Source organism: Rhopalosiphum padi, chromosome 3, assembly GCF_020882245.1.
Source record: "Rhopalosiphum padi isolate XX-2018 chromosome 3, ASM2088224v1, whole genome shotgun sequence".
Lineage (NCBI taxonomy): Eukaryota > Metazoa > Arthropoda > Insecta > Hemiptera > Aphididae > Rhopalosiphum > Rhopalosiphum padi.
This window is the reverse complement of record NC_083599.1, coordinates 35,708,401-35,730,854: the sequence shown is the minus strand read 5'-3', so window position 1 is coordinate 35,730,854 and position 22,454 is coordinate 35,708,401. Positions and strand designations below refer to the sequence as shown.

At 22.4% G+C, this 22,454-nt stretch overlaps 1 protein-coding gene and 1 long non-coding RNA gene across 3 annotated transcripts in view; one reads left to right on the top strand and one right to left on the bottom strand.

Moving 5' to 3' along the window:
• The window catches only part of LOC132924299 (RB1-inducible coiled-coil protein 1), a 32,514-nt gene that overhangs the window by 2,653 nt on the left and 7,407 nt on the right, over nt 1-22,454 (top strand). The window contains exons 4-19 of one of the 2 annotated variants that reach the window (XM_060988526.1): nt 5,115-5,276; nt 5,370-5,496; nt 7,583-7,790; nt 7,865-8,035; nt 8,125-8,309; nt 9,281-9,467; nt 9,579-9,758; nt 9,837-10,144; nt 19,022-19,088; nt 19,158-19,352; nt 19,461-19,760; nt 20,089-20,253; nt 21,007-21,146; nt 21,454-21,499; nt 21,562-21,611; nt 21,706-21,842. In XM_060988526.1, coding sequence (XP_060844509.1) covers nt 5,115-5,276; nt 5,370-5,496; nt 7,583-7,790; nt 7,865-8,035; nt 8,125-8,309; nt 9,281-9,467; nt 9,579-9,758; nt 9,837-10,144; nt 19,022-19,088; nt 19,158-19,352; nt 19,461-19,760; nt 20,089-20,253; nt 21,007-21,146; nt 21,454-21,499; nt 21,562-21,611; nt 21,706-21,842 — 2,628 coding nt within the window. Of the gene's footprint in view, nt 1-5,114; nt 5,277-5,369; nt 5,497-7,582; nt 7,791-7,864; nt 8,036-8,124; nt 8,310-9,280; nt 9,468-9,578; nt 9,759-9,836; nt 10,145-19,021; nt 19,089-19,157; nt 19,353-19,460; nt 19,761-20,088; nt 20,260-21,006; nt 21,147-21,453; nt 21,500-21,561; nt 21,612-21,705; nt 21,843-22,454 lie in introns of both variants that reach the window. The other variant, XM_060988525.1, reaches the window with a different exon arrangement.
• Nucleotides 2,895-16,096, bottom strand: LOC132924300 (uncharacterized). The gene is made up of 3 exons (XR_009661308.1): nt 15,907-16,096; nt 15,743-15,816; nt 2,895-3,129 (listed from the first exon to the last, which is right to left on the bottom strand). It is a non-coding gene; the product is annotated as an uncharacterized LOC132924300 (long non-coding RNA).

Here is a 22,454-nt window from a genome sequence, read left to right as displayed (position 1 = left end):
GATGCTGACACGCATACGTTTTGGCCGTTTTGGGAAAATATTATTCATTCTAAACATACCAAAGTATAGATTAAAATGTATGTAAAATTAAAATTCTAAGTAAGCCTATTGTACTTACTAAATTTTGAGCATTGCATTGAACAATAATAGATATATTGTATAATATGTTCAAACTCCAAAGATTTTCTATTTATCGTATATTGAACAAATATGCATTAAAAACCAATAAAATGACCCAATAATGCTAAAAATGCAAAATATAATTTGTAGCTTTGAAACCCTCGTTACATGAAACAAATTATGTACTTAGAAAACCAAAAAAATATGCACTTTGCATTGAAATCTGGGCCCTATATATTATATACACATTGGTATAATTATGCTATTAGTATAATGATAGATTATAAATATTAATATTAGTAATACTATATAATATTTCTAATCAATGGTATATATACTTAATAAAAGTATTAATATAATATACAAAAAATGAACAAAGCATTTTTAATATTTATTTATTTTATTCGAAAGTTATAACATGAATGTATTCTAATTTGACTATTTGTATTAAATAAATAATACTTAATACTTAGTAGTGATTAGGATAGTGTTTCTCAACCGGTGTTCCGCGGCTCATTAGTGTTCCACGAGTCGCGATCGTGGTACATGGGTATAGTATTATTAGGTGTTAAAAATAGAAATTTGCTAGTACTTAATTACTATAGTGTTCCGTCAAAATGTATGTTTATAAGAAATGCGCCGTGAGCATAAAAAGGTTGAGAACCACTAGATTAGGACAATAAAAACAAAAATCTGTACTAATAATTTCTTAATTATTGCTGATTGTTTAACTACAAGTTTCTTTTATTATTGTTAATGTTCATCTAAGATAAATTGAATAAAAATACAATTAGGAAAAAGACAGTGGTTTACTTTTATAATTTATAAATAAGTAAATTGTTATTAATACTTATGTCCTTTAATTTACTGTGGTATATCTCATAAATAATAATAAATTAAAATTTTTATACTTATTCTTCAAATAACATAATATTATTTATACGTTTTTAATTAAAATTATAGTATGTTTTGATAAATAGACTTATTATTTTATATTATTTTATTATTACCCATACAATAACTGAATAAATAAAAATAAATTTTATTTCTTTATTTTACGAGTTATAAAACTTAAGGATAATAGAAAATAAGACTAATAAAAGTGTTTGAGTTATTGAGACTTGAATGTAGAATGTACATACATTTTTAGGAGAAAGAATCTTCTTGATTTGTTATACCAGTGGTTCTCAATTTTTTTTTACTTCACTTATCCTAAAAATAAAAAAATTAATTGAACCTTTCTTGAAATTTTTTCAAGTTATTGATATAATTTTTCAAATTATTGTTCATTAATATAAATACTAACTATATAATGTAGTTAAATGGTACATGTATAGATATTAAGATATATACTGACTATTTTATGATTATTAGTACACATATATAATTGACATGTGCTGTTTCCATTTTTATATTCTACAAACTTAGAATAAATATTTATATCCTTTTAAATAAAAATAAGTTTCTTATGATTGTCACATAAAAGACTATTTTTATTTTATAAATGTTTGATTTTTTTTTCTTATTAATTTTACTTTTAAACAATGTACGTGAAATGGATTAAATTCATTTTATCCTGTAATGTTTAATTTAAGGGGCTGCACCAGCATTTGTTTTTTCTGTTTATCTCCCACATAATATAGGAACAAAGATACTCCATATTTCCATGATTACGACTCTCTGGTTCAGTTTAGGGCAAAAGCACCTATTATATATTTTATAAAGAAGAGTATTTCCTGTGCATTGACCGGATAGATTTTTAATATTTACATTTTTGAATAAGTTGTTAAATAATCGAAATTATTTTAAATTAAAACACTCTTGTATTTATAAAAAATGTAAATATAAAAAATTTATCCTGTTAATGCATTGGAAATACTCTTCTTTATAAAATATATAATAAGTGCTTTTGCCCTAAACTGAATCAGAGTCATAATCGTGGAAAAACAGAGTATCTTTGTTCCTATATTATGTGGGAGATAAATAAAGAAAACAAATGCTGGTGTAACAGCGCCATAATAATTTAATATAGATAAGAAGTTATATGTTGTAAACCTGTAATTGGTACACGTTCAGTCTTAGGTCATTTTTCGTCAACTATTCTTTTGAATTATAAGTATATTTTTTTTTTTCATAAAATTAGAAATTATTGTTTATTTTATTTCTAAGAAAACCACCAAAAATTAAAATATCGTATTCCACATTGTTACATAATCTGGTTAAGAAATTTTGGGAATATATTTTTACTTGCAGTTATTTTTTTATATATTTTTATTATTTATAGATATGTAATTATAGTGCATTTATTAAAGGGTTTTTTTGTGCAATCTATTTGAACTTATGAGATTTTATTTTTGTGATATTACTAACAATAATTGGGCTTACAGTTTAAAAAAAATCACATGGTGTGCGTAGCCTCTTTGGTTACCACTTGGCGGGTGCTTTTTGAAAATAGTATTGTTTTCATAACAAAATAACACACAAATATTAAGATATAAATAAATGTATTATACTTAACACATTAATCAACTATAAACACTAATAAAATAAACATTTGTTAATTGCATTGCCGCAGGCATCTTTACTGTTGTCTGTAATATTATTCCCTTAATTTTATACTTTGTTATTTTATATTTTATTGATAACTACATAATGAAAACAAATATTCATTTTATGCTTTAATATTAGTTTTATTATTTTGTTATAATCAGGTACACATTACAATTTTCTGATCTTCATCTTACAGAAAGTTATCCATTTTAGCAGTATTAATTATAAAAAAATAACATTTAGTTTAAAATAATGCATAAAATCTGTGTCCATTACATAAACACAAAAACATTTAACATGTGATCAACGTTCTTGAAATAAATATGAATTTTATGAAAAGATTGATTACATTACGTGAGCATAACAACAATACATTAAAAAAAGAAGAAGACATTTTTTGAAACATATGACTTAAATCTTGACTTCATCAGGTTGTAATTGGAGATGTTTCTTAAAAATCTAAAAAAAATTGATTTATAATTTAAAGGATATTAAAAGTATGCCTCATATCTTTGGGTGATTGATCTTCATAAAATATTGATAGAAAGTACAATAATATAACAGAAATCAAGATTTTACAGATATCATGCATATTAGATTTATAAATATAGTTACCAAAACTTAAAAATATATAAATAAATATAATTTCCTTAAATATTTATTTATTGTTTCAAACAGCTAATTGAAATTGCTGATATATGTATATTGTAAATTTTAAAATTGACAAATGTTTCTTTGCAACATTTGTTTTATTACAGTTTTCATGTTATAAAATATGTAAAGCTTGTTTAAATTTTATGAATTTAATAGAAATCTTTATAACATTTTCAGTATCTTAGAATGAAAATTTCTATAGTTGTGAGTTCATTTTAAATTTTCAAAATTATTTTTTTAAGCATAAGAAAATACTAAAAATGTTGAGAATAAATTATTATTTAATTAGCTTTTTTAGTCAGGTATTCATTTTGCATTAAGTTTAATTAACTGAAAAAGTTCTGTTTTGTAAATTAATATTAAAAAATAATATTTGAATTAAAATAATTTTGTTGAGATATTATTTAAAACAATTTTTAATATTGATTTTCATTAACTGTGATACTATTCTTTTCTATATTAATTAATTAAACAAAATTGTAAAATTATAATAATCCTTACCTACTTCTTTCTCATTATAATAATTATGTTATTAATGATAACAGTTTCACAATATTTATCTAATTATTTTTAGTGAAATAATGTTTTTATTAACTAATCAATTATGGATATTTAATAACATTTTTATTTAATTTAGTATAAAGTATATTAAAATATATTACATGTAAAATATAATGTAGTATAATTAAATCAATCATAAAATTATGTAGGTAGCCATATCTATAATTATTATATAAATAAGACAATATTCACTTAGTTGTTTGTTGTTAAACATTTCTAACACACAGTATAAGTCTGGATTAAGACTTTGCGACTCAGAGGTCAACATTTGATTATGAGCTCCCATCAATGGGTAAAAAATATAGTCCTGCTCTTATTCCTCTTGAATATAATAATTTAATAGTTTGAACGTATTGTTATTAGTTTAGCACTTGCATAAAATATTACTTGAGTATAAAGGCAGAGAACTAATATTTATATAATCTATATATATTTTTTAGTACTAATATAAAAAAAAAAAATACAGTTTTAAAGATAAAATGTACAAAAATATAAATATTAACATTAAATAGGTAAATTTATTTTTATTATTTAAAAATCTGAATTAAATAATAATAAAATATTGTTTAATTTTAAAATTACTAGAAATAATGAAATATTTTGAAAGTACTGTAATTATTATACAAACTTTTAAACAAAATTATTCTTATGTCTTTCTTTTTTCCCTTCTCTGCTCCACTAAGGTGCTATTTTGTGTCTGATATTTCTGTGGGCATTCATTTATTATTTTTTAATATATTATTTAATTGTACACAAAATTATTATGTGTAACACTAGTTTAATTAATTTTTATCAGATAGCTAAAATAATTCAATGACAAAAACAAATAATAGTACAAAACACAGTCAAGTAATGACTGGTACATGTTTTCACAGAAATATGATGTATAATATATTTTATTTTTTACTTTGGCTTATAAGTTAAAATGTAATATGTTTTACCATGAAAAGTATAAATTACCACTTAATACAATTTTATGTGGACAATGCCCTTATGTATGTAAGGCTAGGGGACATATTCCCTTGTAATCTAGGATTGATATATATATATATATATATGTATGTACAATATAAAGTTACATATTAACATTTTATTTTTCATATATTTTCTATTCTTTATAATTTACTTACTAAATTAAAATCATATTTTACTTATTTATCTAGTTTTATTTGAATATTTTTATATTTTATATGTAGTCCTGACAATTTATTTATATAATTCTTTTTCAGATATAGACTTTACAAGAGAACACCATAGAACTCAAGGAATGCCACCTACAATAGAAGCATTAAATGTTAGAGTTTCTCTAGCACAACAATATAGTGAAAATGCTCAATATAATTTAAATTGCATAGATATCCTTATCAATGACCAACATATGATGCATCAAGGTTTTATTAAATAATATTTTAATATGTTTTTTTTGTGTAATATGTAATTTGAAAGATTGTCCTTATAATTTTTATATTTTAAAATATTTAAAGGTTGGTCCGCAGCTGTAGCAAATATGCTTGATACAGTAGAAAAATTTAAATATAAAGCTGATATATTTGAAAATGATTTTAGACGATATCTCAATGGACGAGAAGATAGTATTAATTTACTTAACAAGTACGTTGTGATGTACAATATTAAGTTTAGGAGAAGAATTTACCTAAAAATGTGATATTATTATTTTACATAATGGAATCTAAAAATTTTATTAATTTTTTATAGCTTTATAGTGGAACATTAAGCTTTCAAATATATTTAATTGATTTTCATCCATGATAATTTCATTTAATAAAAGATCTTAACTATACTTATCATGTATTTATCTTTATGAAATGTAGTTTTTTGGACTTGTACATATTTTCAATAGAAATATAAAAACTACTATTGAGCATAACAATAGTTTAATTATAATTAAATTACTATATTAAAGTTTTTGGAAAAATGTATAATTGTTAATATGTATTGGAAATGTATGCAAGATTAATTAATTTTTTATTTATTTAATTATTGGAATCAATCAATATAATGTTACTTATTGGTAAAATTTAAAAATGGATTTGCTCACCTTCTTAAGCAATGCTTGTTCATTGTGATGGAGGTGAGGAGTAATTAAGAAGAAATAAATAGATTACATGCAAATATATAAACAAAATTTACATTTTACAAGATTATAAGCTTTTAAAAATTAATTTAATTAATTTTACTAAAGCTTTCTTAAATTTGTAATGATTGTTAAATTGTTTAATACTAATACTTAGAGATTTAAATACCATATATGATATTTCAGTTTAAAGTAGTCTTACAATTATTTAATTTATATCATTAATAATTATTATAGTACGGATTTTAAAGCACTAAAAATTAGGCATTAAAGTTCTAAAAATCCTTTTTTTTAAATGTTATTAAAATGATAAAATCAATTCTTTTTAAATATTTTTATCATTAATATTATGTTTATGTTATTATTATTTTATTATTCTTGCAATGATTAATCTGTAAATTTAATAATCTATTTTAAATAATTTACTGATATTTTCCAAGCTGCATTATAGTTTTTCAAAGTTTTAAATTGGAAAATAAAAATATTATTTTTTATTATACAATCAGTAAACTAAAATTGATAAAAGCTTAAAAATAGCATTAAAAATAATGATTTATTATTGTATGTTATATGAATTACATTTATATCTTATAAAGCTTCGTTTTGAATTAGTAGAAAAAAAAACAAACTTTGTTAAAATCCCTACTCAGTAAGATCTTTTTTTCAGGACGGGCTAAAAAGAGCCCAACATATATTAGGGCAAGCACAGTTATACTATAATGACACAGGTAGGAGGGGGGTGCCACACTGGTGCTCACAGTCTGGACTCCTCAACCTTAGACCTCGACGATGTTGACATTGTTAGCTATTCTTTAGTCGCTAATCGTTATATGTTTACATGCCCATAGCCTATATTTTATGATCATTTTTCAGAATTGTATAAAATTAGGTTTATATTATGATAACCATATAACCATTTCTGCGAAAGGCACCAAATATAAACCTAGAGTTATATATTGTGTAACTGTACATATGATATCGAAAAATCTGACCCTGGAATTACACATATATTTTTAGAACTATTTACGTAATAATATTTGAAAATACAAATTCAAACTTGTGTGTTAAATTAAGATTTCAAGGTGGGCCAACACGCCGTAAGTTTTCAAGCAATGTTGAATCCAGACAATTTCTCTGGGAACTCATTTTTTTTCATTGGTAAAAATTATAATAAATAGGTACATTTTGTTGAAAGTTGTATTTGTCAGGGGGTGTGAAAGAAATTTCAGGGGGGCATTTGCTCCCCTCAGAAGTATACCTGGATTCAACACTGTTTTCTAGGCTCACTATCCGTATTTTAATAATTATTTATGAATTAAAGTTTAGATTTTTTAGAGTTATTGTTTATGTTATTACTTATTAGTTAACAGGAAAAGTATTAGAATAGTAATTATACTTAGAAAATATATTTATGTTCATATTTAAATGGAGCCATGGAGCCAATTTCATAAATAATTTAATACTGGGTAGTTTATCATAAAATTATTTTAAATTTAGTTACATTTTTTTTTTATAAATGTACTTCAACAAATAATGGGAGCTTTTCTTATCAATGCTTTTGGAAATATAAATTTATAATTATTTATTTTATATTTTTTTCAGTTTTAATGATATTTTGGTAGAAATTTCAAAAATTCCTATGCTACCAGCTCTTTTAGAAAATAATTCTGAAGAACGAGCACGAATGGATAGTTCAACAAATGATGTAAAAAATATAGTTCATCAATCATTACTTGAATGGGTAACAGCACGACAAGGATTAACAAATTTGGAACATATAGTTGAACATTGTGAAAATAGTTTAAAACAGGTATTTTGGATTAGGACTATTCTTAAATAATGAATTATTTATTTTATAACCATAAATATATGATGTGTTATTAGTTTGATGAAGATATATTAAATTCAGTTTTACTGGAAGTATCTGCCATGAATGAGTGCTCTAGTCGAAGTGATTGTTCTGAAATTAAAGGATTGGAACATAGATTATTTAAACTTGCCCAAATGATGGATGAAAGTAAACGATTGGCAACAGAACAATATAATCTTGCTGATGTATATATTAAGAGTATTTTTATAATCAAATTAAAATATAATTATTTTTCTGTATACCATTTTTATTATATTCTACGTTTGTTTTTTAGACTATAAAAATGAATCATGCAAAAGCTGCTAATGAAGGTGATGTATCAGTTATAAGTGTGTTGTTAGCATCTCACGATAAGCAATTAGAAATGATGAATAAAAACAATTTAAGGTTATGTGATATTCGAAATAGAAGTATTTTAGCAAAGCAAGAACTTTGCAATAATTTACACCCACGACTTAAGTAAGTCATTATTGTTTAAAAATAATTATTAATGCTTTATTCCAAATGTATTATTATGCTTAGAATTTGTGATTTATATGTATAATATGATTATTTAAATAAATAAAATTATTAGATTTGTACAAATAATTGTAAATTGTATAAAAGGAATTATTGAAAACAAATAAAATTTGTTGTTTTAGCAATTTTAAGTAAAAAATAGTCAAGCCACATATATAAATAAAATAATTTAAGTAATTTGATTCAAACGTATAGATTGTTTTTAAATAATTATTAATACAGAAAATTAATCACTTCAATAAATTATTTAATTAATATATAAATACATAATAATTAATTCAAATGCATTTTTCTTATCGGACACACTAAAGTATCATAGTTGTTTAATCTTTTAAAATAGTTTTCTCAAAACTGATTTAACTTCAATTTTGTTTATCTACAGATAGTAAAACTTAAATAATCATTCATTTAAATCAATAGTAAATTCCTAAGCTTTACATTTAAATTATATAATAATATACTTTAATCATTGAATAGAGAAATATTTTGGTCTTCTTTCAACTGACAGTTAAATTATCGGGTATATTACCCTATTACCCTATTACATTAAATGCTTATAGTAAAAATATAATAAAAAAATTAAGAAAAATATAATTATTTACAAATACAATTGATATGCATTTTTTTATTGTTATTTTAAAATTTAAATAAAAGCTGAATAACATTTAACTTTGACTTTATATCTATAACTATTCATTTTAAAATTAAAATATATAAAAACTGAAAAAATATTTTTACAGTTATTCTGACAATTAATTTATACAAAATGGATCACCATAATTTTTTATTTCAATATTAAATTTATGAAAAAGGAAAACAGTGACTTTTCTTCTATAATACATTTATATATTTGAAGAAAATAAATTTAATTGCATTATAAAGTATATTATATTAATATTTATTATTTTTAGGTGGTTAATTGTTGTAGAAAATAAAGTTAGTGATGTTGAAGCTATTATGCTGTTATATAGTGACAGCATAAAATTGACTCGTGAATATTTAGATGTTGTTGAACAGTTACATAATACACCAACACTTTATTTTAACGCAGTTGCTGAAGTTGTTAGAAGACGCATATTTTCTCAAGCATTACTAATTGTAAGTTAAGTTACTAAAGTTATGTCATTTATAAATTAATAATATAAATTATTGAGTTATCTATGAAAAATAGTTATTTGTATGAATTAAATAGTATATTTCCAATTTTAGTGGTCTAGTGATCTTGCCTGTCATATGATGGCACGTCATTCAGATGAAATCGCTAAACGTAAAAATTTTCAATCTCAATTTGAAGGTCACTTCTTAAGCCCATTATTCCCTGGACTGGAAGATATGCCACCGGCATTTGCGACACAAGCACCCCCAATATTTGATTATAACTTACCAAAAGTAATATCAATAATTTTTTTCAGTTGATTATTAGTTTTTTATAAATATATTAAAATTATTAATTTTTTTAACTTTCAGCTTTGTTTAGAAGATTTAGATATTTTAATTAAACAATTGCCACAAATAGCCCGTGTAACATCAGTACCTAATTTTAATGCAATTACTCAGTTCTTTTTATCAAAATCAATACAAGAAGATGGTACATTAGCTATTGAATCTAATAATGATCATAAGTCTGTAGCTATGGAAACAAGTAATCTAATGCTAGGAGATATGAACACAATAGAAGAAAAACTTAATGAAGTAATGACAGCAGTTGGTCTTGGCTCTTGCAAGATTGATATGCAGCTAGAATCAGATGTCATTAAAAGAACACATTCAGAAATGTATGTATAAACAATTAATTAATTAATTAATTAATTTTTTGTCTTAATGTTATTTTTCATAAATTGAAATTGTATCATTATTGCTTCGTATTTTTAATGTTTATAATAGTATAATATCTTACTGTTGGTATCATATAATATTTTAAGGTATCCTAAAAATCGAGAGTAAGCTATTTGTGTGTTGAATATAGTATGTTTATTTGAAAGTGTTGAATTATAGAAGTGGTAAGGAGCAAGTTTTTAATTGTGGCTCATTTAATTGTTTTTTGTTTTTATTTTTGTCAATAACAGTCTTAAAGAGTAAGTAAAATAACTGATAGGGAAAATTTGTTTTCACAAGTTTAATCAATAAAAAATACTTATTTTGAAAATAAGATAATATACTTATTTATTACTCAGAGATTACGGAATATTATTTTATAATAATTTTACTTTGGTTATTGGTAAGCACAGTTAATAACTACATTGTCTTAAATTGTGGTTGTTATTCTTTATTTTAAATGTATAACACTTATAAGTATAACTATGCATATCTCTACATAGCAGTGTTATCAGTTATCACTCATCATTAGAATATTAATTGTTTTCAAGTAAAATCTTAGTTCATAAATTAAACTATTGACATTAATTTTTTAATGTTTCCTACCTATTACTAATTTATAATAACTAATTTTTTTTGATTATAAACAGGTAATTCCTAATTACAAATAGTTATATAATTCTTATTATGTTATAATTAAGATATTTGATAATGTGAATAAAATTGCTTAAAAAATTATACTAGGTACAGTTGTAGATACATATATATTGTCAAAAGAACTAAATATATTTATGTCTGAGGATATATATGAAAAACTTGAATGATAAATTTAAAGTATCAAAGGAGGGGTGAAATTTTAAATAAAATTCTGAAAGTGTATATATAGGTATAGTTTAACATAATTTGTTAAATTACCAATTATCATTATAAAATATGTGTTTGTGTGTATATTCCTTTGGGTACATTAGTTAGTATTTACTGAATAAAAGTTAATATGGTGTGTAATATATAGATGCTGTTCTATCTATTCTAAAATATCCCAATTTCATCATGGAATTTTAAAACTTGTTTTCTGCAAAATATTTTGAATTATGGTCCATTTTATTTGAATCTTTTGATATAACATCTCATTCCTTAGTTCATAACATTTCATTTATTGTTAAATTTTTTGAACTAGTTGTTTTATTGAAAATATTTATGAGCTCGCTCAGTCAGTTGGTCAATATTCTATATAATTATATAGTACTCTTCTTCAGTCATTAACAGCCCCAATGCCTTCTGTAAATAGATCAACATACTCGTAGGATGTAAATGGTATTAATAGAAACAAAAAAGGTCTAATCTAAAATAACGTCTGGGTTATTTTTGTGTGTTTATCAAAGTTGTAGTCGGTTCATACCTATAATATTATTGTTATCATTTAATAATAAAAGTATTATCATAATATATTATATACTAGACTATCATATTTTATTATAATTGACTGATTAATAATGACAGTTACAAAATAACCAAATTCAAGATTTATATAAAAAAAAAAATCAAGTTCTTATTAGTACCATAAATATTATTTTATAAACAAGATAGTCAACAATTTAATGAAAAAAAAACAATATTTTTATCCCAATAATGATGCAACAGATAGTTGTAAAAATTGGAAGGAAAATAAAATTATATTTATATAAGATATAAAATTTATTTTTATATTTTTAATTAAAATGTATTAAAAAAAACCATAGGCCACAATTTTTGTATTTAATATATTATATGATAAAATAGCCTGGACCTCAAATTAATTCCTACCTATGTATTCTAAAAATGTTAGGCCTTTAACAAAATCTTTTCCGTGGGATGCATCTAATACCACCATTCTAAATTTAACATACAGACAATTTTAGCTACAAAATAATTTTCCATTTTCTGTGTTTAACGAAATGTATCAACAATTTTAACTCTAAACTATTTAAAAAAATTGTGCTTATCTATATATTTTTGGTTTTTTTATTACCGTATAAAAATCGTTTTATTTTTGAATAACAACAAAATAACTTATTTTTGTAAAAAAAAAATATTGAAATATAAAATGTCAACATTTGTTTTTAAAATTGTTTTATGAGTTTCTTGTTAATTTTATTTTACATGTAAAAACAATTTACAAAAAATCTTAAATAATAACATATTTGTTTATTAAATATTTCGTTATTTTCATATAAAAATAATGTACCGACTTTACTGTAATAGTCAATAAATTGATGATTGGACATGAACTAAATATTTTTTGTGCACATATTATTTTCTCATAAAACAATATTAAGGTGGGTAATTATTGTAAATACATATTTATATGTATATTGCACTTACAATAATATATCTATCTTAAGTTTTTCATTGATCATAATAACGTAGTGAGTATGGTTGTCGTTGTATACATTTTTAGATTTTAAATATGAAAAATACAAGTTACGAAACAATTTATTGGAAAAAAACTGTGCATACATTTTTAAATTTATAGTGGTTTTTTATATCATAAATATATATTATAGTCAATGATTTTTATCATTTTAATGATAAATGTATTATTTTCTTTTACAAGGAAAAAAATGATAGGTAAAAAACGACACGGCAAAAAACGTCAAATGCATTTAACTTTAAAACTCCAAATATTAGTTAAAGTATAAATGTATTATAGTCAATTGTTAAAGTAAATAAGTAAATACCTAATATTAATAATAATAAAAATAAATCATAGATATCATTTCAAATAGTCTATGACACGGCAAACTTTTATTATACTCAATAAGTAATAGGTTTTTACATAGGTACAAAAGGAGAGATCTGTTCTCTATTATTATTATTATCGCCGAGACTTTGCCCATCAAAACTACGTAGGCATAACTAGATATAAAATAAGATTACATTTTTAACGATAAAATTTGCTTTATTGCAGCCCACGCCCCACAGGTATCATTGTATATACAAATATAACTTACATATTATTACTTATTTAATATAGGTATTAACATCCTAAAATGCAAAAATTAATATAAACGTATAAAGTTTATTTCAACAATCCTGCTTTTGAATTGCTATATATATTTAAAATAATTTTATTTATGACAACAGTTATTTTAATAACTTTTAACCAAAATTAACGTTTTTAACCTTGTCGTTTAATACCGTATCATTTTTTACCTGTTGTTTTTTTCCGCGTCGTTTTTTATCGATTAACGTATTTCAAAGTTAACTATTTATTCCCCAAAATGTTTAACATTATTTTGATAATATCATATATTCATATCCATATACAACGAATTTTTTAATTTATTTTAGAATATCTACTATCTGTGTATCAAATATATATTACGTAGAAGAAATTTTATTGACAATGCATAGTCTTGTTTTATATGAATAACGTAAGTGGTTTGATGTTCAACAATAAAACTCTCAAAAAAAAAATAACAATGAAATTTGTATGCAGTCAATATTAAATAAATGTAAGCAAACCTGTTTGATTAGGATTACCTAATTGATACTGGTAGTAAATAAATACCATCTGCTTTTTCGTCCTTATATATTTAAGAATTATATAAAATATAGAATAAATGCCAAAAATTGCGAAAATGTTCTTAAAAGTCGTTGAAACATGTTGAAAATATATTAGTGTTAATGAGAATTATAAGAATAATTTATATATTTTAAATTTACAATTAAAAAGATACATTTTTAAATATTTCGAAAAACTCCGTGTAATTTAAATTGCAACAAAATTCCAGTATAATTAAGAATGATCTTCCGATTTATGTTAAGTAGATAAATAATAGTTTTAGACCGTAGAACATAGAATATTATTTTAATGTTAATAAATTAGATTATAGCCGATAGCAAAGGTCATTAGACTTCGTTAAAGTCATATTGATGATATAAAGTTTATATTATAAACGATTTCGATAAATGATAAGCCTTGTACGTTTTTTTAACATATTATATTCTTACCTAACTCAAATTTATTAAATACCAAAATAATATTTTTTGTTTTATAATTATTATTATCCATTTACATGTTATACTTTGAAACAAAACAAATAATTGATCTATTTATTCAATTATTTAATTGTGCATAATTGGATACTTCAAATATTAATATTAAAAGTAATAATAAAAATAAACATGAATATTACAGTAGATTTTTTTTAAACAGTTTGTTTAAATTTTTATGTATATTTTATTTCTGAATAAAAATGTTTAGGAAGGTACTATATAAATAAATATTTTCGTTATCAATATAGACATTTGAGCTGTACAGTTTATATAACTTTTGCCACAATGATAATTTTTAATCATTCAGTTATTACAAAATATAAATGTAAGAAAAAAAACATCCTAATCTCAAATCCGTACAAAATGTGACGTAAATATAAGCTAAATATTATTTTGTATATTGTATATATTTTAATCGACTCATTTGTAATTTTATAAGATTTCAATACTTCGATAAAAATATATATATTTGTTATGCTGTTTATTAGTAAATATAAGTACCTGTATACAAATTATGATAGAAAAGTTTATTTCTTCGTGGGTTCGAAAGACTACCTATTTTGGTAGGTTATATAGGTTACTGTGTTATCATATTAAACAGAACTCCGTTTCCTATTGTAATTTTATCGTTTTTTTTTTTATTAAAAGTGTTCATAAAAACAATTGTAACTTGTAAGAAATTAATTTATAAAAACATTTATAAATTATTGTTTTAGCTAAGTTAAGACATAATATTATGTGCTGTGACCTTGTGTTATAATTACTTATTTTAGCTTTTTAAATGAGTCATAAATTTGAATTCAATATTCGAAATTAAGTAATAGTTGTTTTTATTTCAAAATACTCTTTTACGCAAAACAAAAAAATATATATCGTAAATTCAATACATTTGAAATTCAAACTTCTTTTTTTCTTTATAGAAATTTCAATAATTAATAATACAATTTAATAAAATTATTTAGCACATGATAAATATTTAGGAATACTAAATTACTGGCTAAACATTTCTTATAACATTCTAACGATTCTATGGTAACAATATTCTTATGCCAGATTCGCTAAATTCGCTAATGGTTCTTTATCATGATTTAGTAGCTTATGATTTGTATTTGTTTATTAAATTTTAGTGAACCACTTAATTAATACATATTTTTATGGAACCCTACATTAAAATAAGTATTATTATTTAATAAAAAGCTCGTAATTCTAATATTCTATAATGTGTCAAGTTTATCATTTTTTTGTTCTTATCCCGCTAAAGTATTATTTGTTTATAAAAAAAATGTGTTCTTATCTCATAGATTTTATTTATACCTAATAAATAATAATAAAAAAAAATTATTAATAAGGGGAAAAAATTATTACATTATTTACTATGAATATTACGTGTATTAAACCGGGTTTTTATTGTATATATTGTAAGACATTATTTTAATTTATAGTATAGACTAAATGTATGTTTGGTTAAATTATTAGTAATTTTAAAAAGTTTAATTTATAAAGAAATTAATACTACTTACTTCAAAGACGAATTTTGGACGTTTGTCTAAACCATTCTCTTCGATTTTAATTGGTAACTTCGCCGATATATTGTCTGAAACATAAGTTATTTTTTAAACAATATAACTTGATTTAAAATTGTTTTTGTAATTAATTATATACAATTTAAAAATTTTAAATTTACCTTTAGCTTTTACACTTTACATTATACTTCTGAACTGTGTGGTATCGCACTGATTACTGAACCGCAGTTGAATACTAACGCAGGTTCGTTTTTACCATTGATAGAAACATCAGATTACTGTAATTACATAGCTACCTTTATAAATAAGTTTACAATAATAACTCTAAATAGCGTATTTAGTTAATTCTTATAGGAGTATAAGACACTCATCGTTAGTATTAGGCTCTATTAAATTTACGAAGAATGTTTTAAATCCCATTACTTCAGTAATATATGTGACATATAGCTATAACATACGAATTAACTATTCGACCATTAGGTATAATCAAAATTGTTTATGTCTTGTAATATTTAACTTATTTTACTATAGAAGTAATTATAATGAAAATATCATAGTATCGAACTTATACTAACTACACGATTCATATTTCATTATATAACTTAAAGTATATAAAATAAATATTTTCGCTGTTGTTAAAAATTATTAAAATACGTTAAATTTAGAGAGATTTTATTTTCCTATCTTTAACCTTGATTAATAAGCATTTGCATATTTTTGCTGGTAGATCATTTAGTATTAATGTATAATATATATACCAACTACCACGAGAGAACGTTATAATTACGTTTCATAACGTGATTAAAAATACGATTATTTTTTAGTATATATTTGACGATATTTTTTTGTTGAGATACTTTTTACTATTATTTAATGGCATATTTCATTTTGTAGCTCATAATTTAGTGTTTTATTACAGAAACATGCATTTTGATTAATATATATCGACAAAGTTCAGAGATTAATTATTAAATTATTATGCAATTTAGGAAAAATGTTCTATAATATATTTTGAAATACAACATTTTTTTTAAACTAATTTTTATGTGTAAGCGCGCTTGAGCGCTTCAACTTATAATATTAAAGTCATATGTGATGTTCCTCGTATCTATTACATAGCATAGTTGTACTAAAATCTTATTAGTTCATACATAGATTTTAACTTCCATGATTAATCGAGATTTATTGTTGAAATAAAACGGTTTAGACAAGATTTATAGGTAATAGATACAAACCGATCTTTTATTATATTACATAATTTTTTATAATTTATTCATAAGTATATTTAATGACAATTTCTTAATAACATATATAAGTACTTTTTATTTTATATTTAGCTAGTTTTTAAGTACATGCAAATTTGTATACATGTATGTCGTAGATATGTCGTATTTTAATAATTTTTATAATTAGGAACAATAATTATTAAGATTGGTTTTATGGACGCCATACCCGCATGTGTTGTCTCTGTCTTACTAACGTAAATCATAACAAATTTTCGTTCAGCAGAATACATTTTGTGATGTTAGCTTTAATATTAGAGTAAATTTACCTTTTATCAAATTTAAAGATAAGAATATTATCTAGACAATGACATATGCTTTTATTGATATTATTATTTTAAAGTGAGTTATAGCTATTTACAGTGGTGTATTTTCAAATTTTTCTGGGGAGGGGTCCTCAGTTTATACATAATTAATCTATGATAAACTATAATATATGGAGAATACTATAAACTATGATATCTTGTAATAGTTACATCCTTATGCAGTTTTTGGAGGAAGTTGAACAAAATATATGATTGTATTATAAATGTATAATTTCTATACTTATTACTTAAAACCATGCTGAAGGAACATATGTTGCGTAACGAATTTTAAACTATATTTTATATAATTTTTTGTTAACGGGAAAAAAATATGTCCGCGCGAGCCTACATAAACAAAGTTTTTTTTTTTTTTTTTTGGGGGGGGGGGGGGGGTCCAGTACCCATGGACCCCCCCCCCCCCCTCCCCGTAAATACGCCACTGGCTATGTAAAATATTATAACTTAAAAATGTTTTTAACTCACTTTAAAATGATAATATCAATACAAGCATATGTCATTGTTTAGATAATATTTTTACCTATAAATTTGATAAAAGGTAAATTTACTCTAATATTAAAGCTAACATCACAAACTGTATTCTGTTGAACAAAAATTTGTTATGATGTACGTTAGGAAGACAAAGACAACACATGCGGGTATGGCGTACATTTAAGTTTCTAAAGTATAATTGGATATAAATATATAATAAACTCCATCTTAGATATACTCATTTTTTTCAATCTCTGTAATCCAATTTTTTTTCTTTAATAATTCTATATTGTATATACATATTATATTATTATGTAAATTGCTGGTTTGGAATCAAAAGATCTAAAATTAATATTTTTTTCTATTTGCAGTTACTGTCTATTGGGTTAAAAATTTAGTTTGGTTGGTACTTATATGTATAGATAATGAATAATTAAAATTTAAAACATTGTTATATTTTATTAGATGCAAAGTGTTCTATTAAACATTTTAAAAGTTGTCTAGGATTTTTAATAAATCATGTGACTAGTTGCTTAAAATTTTGATTTTAATTGTTTATTTATTCATATGATTTAAACTCATTTATTTTATGAAAATTTTCAAAGTGCTTATAGTATTTATTAATATTACAATTAAATTTTAAACAAGCTTTTGATAGAATTTAAAAATCTATTATAGAACTTTTTGTTTCCAAACCAGCAATATTGTATAATTTATATTAAAATAAACTAAAAATATGTAAGTACATTATTAATTTATGACTATCTTTTAAATAATTATGACTTGCTGGCATAATTAATTTCTTATTATCACTATTTTATAACTTTTTTAATTAAAATAATATATATATTTCTAGTTAACTGAGTAAAAATATTATATATACTGTAAATATGTATAGTTAACTATAATTTTAGAATCAAATTCAAGTTAAGTACATTTAAAAAAATCTTATTTAGTGACAATATTGGTGTATTATATTATATTGTTATACATTGTATAAAATTATTATGGTTTTACTTACATATATAAGGTTTAACAAAACTATTTAACAAACTTCCATTACAAATGTTACTATATTTGTTATATAGTCCTGTAACACTCTGTATATTAGTATCAATTAATAAATTATATTTTATTATGAAGCATTATTTTAATATTACTTAATTTAATTTTAAAAATATCAAATATTCTGCTTTCAGGGAGAATGACAGTTATAATCCAGATAGTTTTATGTTACCACACAAGTATATTGGAACCCATCAAGAAGTAATACATTTATTTGTATAAATACTTAAAAATAATATTTTATTTATATTACTATTATGTTTTGTTAAGCATACAGTAAAGTTATTGAGGAAGAGTCTATATACATTGGAAAATGTAGCTAGTATCTCGATTAATAAATTGCGATCAGATTTAAATGTATTTAAACAATTCATACTTCAACAAAATTTAGAGATTAATATGTTTACTAATGATTTACAATCAAAATATAACATTCAAACTTCTCATTTACAACAGCTTATTCAAGTAAGATCAATTTTAATTTAAAATGTTGAAGAATACGTGTATTATCTATTGAATCATAAAGTTAATTTAGGTTTTATTTTTACTATTTTTTATGTTTATTTATTTTAGTATGTAGAAGAAAGTAAACGTGAGTTGAATCGTATGAGAATAAGAATAAATGAACTGGAATCTCTAGTAGAATTGCACATAAAAAACGAAGAACACGAACGTCAGTTACGTTTAAGAGTGGAGAATGAAAGAGATGAGTGGATGCAACAAGAATTAGAGGATGCACGGAAAGAAATAACAAATCAGTTAACAATGTCTCATAAAAAAGAATTAGAAATGATGCATGTGCGTTTTAAATTAGTCACTCAAGCAGCTAATATGGAACGTAGTTCAAGTGAACAAAGCTTAGAAAAAAACAAGGTAAAATTAATAAGAATAATTGAATATTAAATAGAATATAGATCATAAATTATTAAAATATATATTATTTCTGACCTATTTTTCTTTATATTACCTAAGTTACTTTAGCAATCGATGCATAATATAATTATACCATAATATCCTCTAAAAAAAACCTGTTTTATAAACAAATTCTCATTTAAAATTATCTAAAATTCATTTTTTTTATGCAGATGAAAAAGTATATATTTATTTCTTATTCTACTATATTAAATCCTCTAAAATATTAAACTTATATATTATTTTTCATAACTATAAACTTATTGTAATATTTATTGATTTTAAACAGAGATATGATGTTATTGAACTTGTTAATCATGAAGCAATGATGGCCCAGCTTAAGGAAGACTTGTTATTGGAAAAAGAGCAAGCTATACAGGAAGAACGAAAGCAATGTGAAAAAAAATTAGCTCAAGAACGACAAGTGAAATGTGATGAAAAAAAGGATGATCAAGTAATTGTCAGTAGTTTGAAACTAAATACTATTTATAATCATTATATTCAAATTAAATTATATTTTATAAAAATAATTACTTTTATTTTGTATTTTGTATTTTTAGATTATGAAACCACTACAACTGTATGCGATGTCTCCAATTACAAATGTATAAAATATCAAATTTCAATGTTAGAATGTTATCTAATGAATCTCATATGTTTTTATATTTTAATTTATAAGCGAGTTAGGACATTTTATAATACACAAACAATTTAGAATTTTAAAATGTTCATCATTTGCTTTAAAATTAAAATATAAAAAAACATGAATTTCACTAGTTATCACTTTAACATTTAAATTTTATAATAGATAAATTATTCACTATAATATTAAACATAAGTGAGTTTAATAGATTTTTCAGAACATTAAATTTGATGTTTTATGAGTTTGTAAGAAAAAGACTAGCATGCAAGTGTAGTGTCCTCTTAAAGTTATCTATTTCCTATTGGCTTATAACTTATAAGTTGTAACTTATTACTAATAAATATTATTATTTATGATACAATTATTTTGCTAATTTACTGACTTTTTTATCATACAATTTGTGTTTCTAAATGGAGAGCTAAGAGATCTTCAATTTTAATATTGTTATTAATTAGTTGTATGAATACATTTAAAATTAGTTAATAAAATTACATTATGCTTACAAAATAATTAATAAATAATAACATTTTAAGTTAATTAATTAATTTGAAATATTTATTTTAGTGCCTCTGGGGTGATAGCAAGAAAATTACAGATGATAAAAACAAATCATTCAAATATTTTAAAGAAAGAAGTTCAAATGATCTTAGGTTAAGTACTTATGTTTCAAAACCAAGATCAAATAGCATTGCTGTACCAGAATGGTAAGTTTGAAAAATATATTTAAATAGTTATTATGTATATGAATCCTTATATCCAATTAAGTCATTTTTTTTTACATTTGATTTTATAAATTAGTAATCATATTAATCAATTTTAGTTGTGATTTAAATGCGCATACTTTTAAATTTTTATATTGATTAGCCAAAAATATTCATGCAATTTTCAAATTTATTATTCCATATAATTTGTTAAGATTTAAAAATATGCATAAATACTAGTTCTATATTACCCTATAGTATTCCTGTCTGCATTTATATAAATTATACTATTTTTATGTATTTTAAATAGGGACATAGATTCTAGTTCAGCATCAAGCAGCGTTTTTGTGGAATTGGTAAATTAAAATTATAATTATTTTTAGTTACAAATTCTTAACATTGTTTTATTTATGTATAGAGTAAAAGTTCAAGTTCTGAATCTGATGAAGGAAAACTTTCTGTCAGTTCGTAAGTATATTATATAAAATGTATTAAGAAAATTAATGTTTTTAATATACTTATAACTTAAAATCATTTCATATTATATTTTTTCATTACTTAGTTGTAATGTTGGAGATTATGTTTTGGTTGTATGGGACTCTACTTACAGAAACTATAGAGTATATCAAGAAAATAAAAGAAATTTGGTATTTTTGCATCCCGACAGCATAGACAACTTATTTTTAAAAATCGGCTCTGGTAAGTATTTTAACATAACATTTAACTTATTATCGATTTATATTTATTACTTCAAAGTTTAAATAAAGTAATAGGTGTTGATGATCATTAGTAATTACCTATAGATTAATAATATTATTAAACCTTAAATTAGCAAATATATAACAAACTACGTGATCGTTATAATAAAGTTTGGTTTTTCCAATAATTACTGAATCACAAAATAAAATCATCAGATATTATGAACCCTAAGTTCAATGTTCCTAGCTGTATCTCAAAGAAACATTGTCAAGTACTTTATTAAAATAGCATAGTAAAAAATTTCTTTTATCTTGATTTAATTTATAAATATATTAAAATTGTTATTAAATTATATTATATATATATATATTTATATATATTGTTAAAATACTTAAATGCAGGAATTTAAAATCAATCTATTGAATTAATAATATTAGCTAATTATATTAAAATTTATTTAAGCATAACACAAAGAATAAAACATTGATACTATTTGTATGTATTCCAGTTATTTTAATATTTTATATTAGAAATACTTCCATGGGCTAAATAATTTCTATGAAATAAGTTTATTAGGAGTTACTTTAGTAACTCTTTCAGATTTATCTAAAT